This window comes from Kryptolebias marmoratus, linkage group LG15, assembly GCF_001649575.2.
Source record: "Kryptolebias marmoratus isolate JLee-2015 linkage group LG15, ASM164957v2, whole genome shotgun sequence".
In the NCBI taxonomy this organism is placed as follows: Eukaryota; Metazoa; Chordata; class Actinopteri; order Cyprinodontiformes; family Rivulidae; genus Kryptolebias; species Kryptolebias marmoratus.
In genome coordinates, this window is record NC_051444.1 from 22,174,187 (window position 1) to 22,178,227 (window position 4,041).

Consider the following 4,041-nt stretch of genomic DNA (forward strand, 5'->3'; position numbering starts at 1 on the left):
AAAAACACAAAAGTAGCTTTAAGTCTCTCAACTTTACAGATATTCAGCTAAAATTTGCTGTGTAAATAGCTGAAAGTCTTCCCAAGCACCGACTGTGAACACGACATGTTGAAGGAGCTCCTTGCTTAAAACTTTGGCATTACCTGTTTGAGTCAGCTCTGTCTGTCTGTTAGCAAAATACCTCATAACTCGCTGGATGGATTTTAACAAAACTTTCAGAAAGTAATCACTGCATGTGCACCTACAACTGATAAACTTTTGGAGTAAACCCAATTTGAGATGGTCACCACAATTTAGTAAAATCAGCAAACACAAAAATGGCTATAAGTCCCAAAGTTTTACAGATATTGAGCTCAAATTTGGTGTTGTGGTAGCTGAGAGTCATCCCCAGCATTTAGTTTGAGCGATAATTTGCTACAACTTCACCGTGATCTTGGTTTAAAACTTGAAAGGTGGCGTAAGTTTCGAACTGCTGAACTCACGTCACAGTTTTCCAGATTAAGGTCTAGAGACTGAGGGTGGGCTCAGCGACCATCACTTAACATGCTGCAGACTATTTAGTCTTACCATTGTTTTGTGTCAGGGCCAGGGACATGATTTCCCGACCACCAGTCTTAAGTGAGGGCCCCTTTTTTTCATTTGGTTGAATTGGACCTGTGTTTTTTCCTGTTATTGTTCATTTATAGATCTGTCTCCTGTCTGCACAACACGGACTGTTAACTTGGCTGTTTCCGATTTTACATCCTCCCATACATAAATTATGATATTCTGCTGCTGATAATGAAAGCCTTTACACAAAGACGGTTCCCTCCCTCCTCCGCCTCCTATTATAATAAAGTCTTTATTAGTTTATTTTCTAAAAAAAAAAAAACTTTTTCTCTGCGATAAGTCCGCTATTATTTAGCTACAATAAAAGCCGCGAACGTGCAGTTCGCAGATTTCTCCCAAGTGTCAGCTGTGATGTAATGTGTCTGTAGGTATAAATATAGAGGCATGGCTGCTCCGCGTCCGCGCAGATCAGTGTCGCTCCGGCGCTGCAGCCAGAGTGCGCCTGTCGGTCTGGGAATGAGCGCGACTCTGTCCCCCCGCCGCCTCATCTGCTTCTTCCTCCGCGCCCCCCGGAGGGCCAAGCGCCGGGAGGCCGCTCTCAGAGCCGGAGCCGGCATGGGCTTCCTGTCGGCCCTGAGGACCGTGCTGGTGCTGGGCCTGGTGACGGGCCTGGCCGGGTGCGTGCCCGGCCTGAACGGCACGGCGGACCGCTGGGAGGCCCTGTACTCCCGCTCCCTGGCGCGGCTCCCGGGGGAGAAGCGCGACGAGGTGAGCCGGGACGGAGACTACCTCCTGGGCATTAAAAGGCTCCGGCGCCTCTACTGCAACGTGGGGATCGGCTTTCACATCCAAGTGCTCCCGGACGGCAGAATAACTGGGGTCCACAGCGAGAACCGTTACAGTAAGTGCTCTCATTTCTTAACAGGTACAGGTCCCATCACCCCTGAAAGTCCCCTCTGAACTGAAGACATGCATCAGGAGTTTAAAATAACAAATCGAATATAGGGTATTTTAATACCTATTAGAAAAAAAACTGAATTTAATTCCTAAGGAACGCCTGCTCACACCTGTGTTTGCTCCAGCTTCCATTAAAAGTGATGCAGCCGCTCCCACAGTTCTGCACATTCTGATCCGGATCTCGGGGGTCCACAGCAGCGCTCCTGTCTGGGCTCCGCAAGGCAGAAATCTGCGCGTTTTTTTTTCTGTGTGTGCGCCTGATGTGAAATCAGAGCTGGCTGTGATCCGGGGCCAGCAGCCTAAAGTTAGGACACGGAGCAAAGGGCCCCGTCTGCGAAGGGCAGGGTTGACCCCGGAGCCCCGAGCCAGAAGGCAAGAACCCCGCGGTGCCTTCTGGCTCTAAAGAGACAAAAAAAAAAAAAAAAAAAATCACTATGGTGGAACTGACAGGTCGTCCTGAGGAACTTCAAGCTTATTTATTTATTTATTTTTGATTTTTTTCTTTTTCATGCGCATTTTCTGTTTTTTTTTTTTTTTTGGTAGTGGAAAATGAAAAGAAAAGTAAAACCTGCATCAGCTGGGTAATTCGGTAATCTTCACAGACATTTATCCCAACAGTTTAGCAAGAATGGTGTTTTTATCACCCACCGCTGAAAAGCGAAGGGCGGGCGATAAGGTGTTGGCCCCATGTCTGTTTGTCAGCAAGATATCAAATAAACCACTGGGCAGATTTTAATGAAACTTGCAAAAAGCAATCATTGGACGTACTTACGCAACTGGTTAACTTTTGGAGTCAACCCAAATCAAAATGGCCGCCACAGCCAATCAGACATCGCCAACACAAAATGATCTCAAGTTCAGTCAGTTTCACTAATTTTGAGCAAAGGTTTCACGTAGCAGTAACTGAAAATAATCCCCACCACATACCCTGATCATGTGAGAGCTGTGTTTAAGACTTTGCCATTAACTCATGGAGTGAGCTATGTCTGTTAGCAAAATATCTCGGGAACCACTAGACAGATTTTATGGAAAATCTAGGAAAGCAATCATCGGATGTCCATCTACAAGTGATTAATTCTTGGAGTCCATGTAATTCAAGACTGCCACCACAGCCAATTGACCTAGAAAAGACACAAAATTGTTATGATTTAGCTAATTTTACAGATATTCAAATAAAACTTGGTGTGGTAGTAGTTGAGAGTCATTCACAACATACACTCTGAGCACTAATAAATTATGTATGGTAAAGGTTTGACAAAAATTACTATAATTCCATCATTTCTCAACATAAGATGACCTTAATTTAAAACTGGCATGAAATGTGGTGGGTGATATACATTCTCTCAAGGTACATAGGGCCTTGAATTGTTTGTTTCTTCAGCTCCTCTGTTACATTTATAACCAAGCAATTATGTAGGTATTTCCTGATTTTTGAACCTCCCTATAATGAAACACATGACCAGTTAAATCCAAAGCCCCAGAAATGAATGAATGTTTTCATTAGCATCCAGTGTGCATCTTCTCGTCACCTCATTATATTTCAGAGTGCGCTGTTTGTTGTCCCCCTCGAAGGTCTCCTGCAGATCTCCCCGGTGGAAAGAGGGGTGGTGACCCTGCTGGGCGTTCGCAGTGGGCTCTTTGTGGCCATGAACCGGCGAGGAAAGCTGTATGGATCTGTGAGTTCACACAAAACACACCAAAAGCCCAGCTCGAACACTCAAAGTAATAGGTTGGAGTCTGGAGTGTAGAACTGCAAAAAGAGTTGTTCAGCAAATAACAGCTTTCGAGTGGCCAATCACTGAAAGGCAGAACCCACAGGTGCTTCTCAGGCTTAAAAGGGGACTTATTATGCAAAATTCACTTTTTGCATATTTTTGTGCTTCCATTTGGGTATCAACTGCTTCTCAAAACAGTCCAAGCATAAATAAAAAAAAAAAAAAAAAACAGCCAGCCATTTTTATGCAATAAGTAAATGCTTTCTGGTGTCTGCAAAACGACCTGTTTCAAAAAGCTCGGGATTGTTGCGTCATAATCCCCGTTAGCAACCCCAAGCCGAGCCCAGCTCCTCACCTAGCAACCCAAGTGGAGCTCCACCCACTTCATTAAAGACCATCGCGTTAGTTCTGCTGGTTTTACTGCTGAACAATGTCTGCTGGAAAAGGAAAATGTTTTGTTGTCTCATGCAATATAAAACATGTACTGCCGGTGCCCCAACCCGCTACCAGTCGGGTTTCGGACCGCTGACTGCTGCTGTCCGACTCGACAAATATTGGTTCAGAACCGCTAAGTGCCCCTGTCCCAAAGAAAGAATCCTCAGAGTTTGAATTAATAACGATATAAATGTACGTCAGATCCGTATGGAGAGAAAATGGTTCCAAATTACCTGTGCGTGTGTAAAAATATTTGTGCGTGTGTAAAAGGATTTGTCCGTGTGTAAAAATATTTGTGCGTGTGTAAAAGGATTTGTGCGTGTGTAAAAGGATTTGTGCGTGTGTAAAAATATTTGTGTGTGTGTAAAAATATTTGTGCGTGTGT

At 44.5% G+C, this 4,041-nt stretch overlaps 1 protein-coding gene across 1 annotated transcript in view; it reads left to right on the forward strand.

Annotated features, from left to right (window-relative positions):
* Positions 1 to 1,040: 1,040 nt before the first annotated feature.
* Positions 1,041 to 4,041, forward strand: part of fgf4 (fibroblast growth factor 4) — a 14,009-nt gene continuing 11,008 nt past the window's right edge. Inside the window, exons 1-2 of the mRNA XM_017419605.3 lie at positions 1,041 to 1,450; positions 3,079 to 3,182. Of these exons, the coding sequence (XP_017275094.3) occupies positions 1,066 to 1,450; positions 3,079 to 3,182 (489 nt within the window). The 5' untranslated portion in view covers positions 1,041 to 1,065. The remainder of the gene's footprint in view (positions 1,451 to 3,078; positions 3,183 to 4,041) is intronic.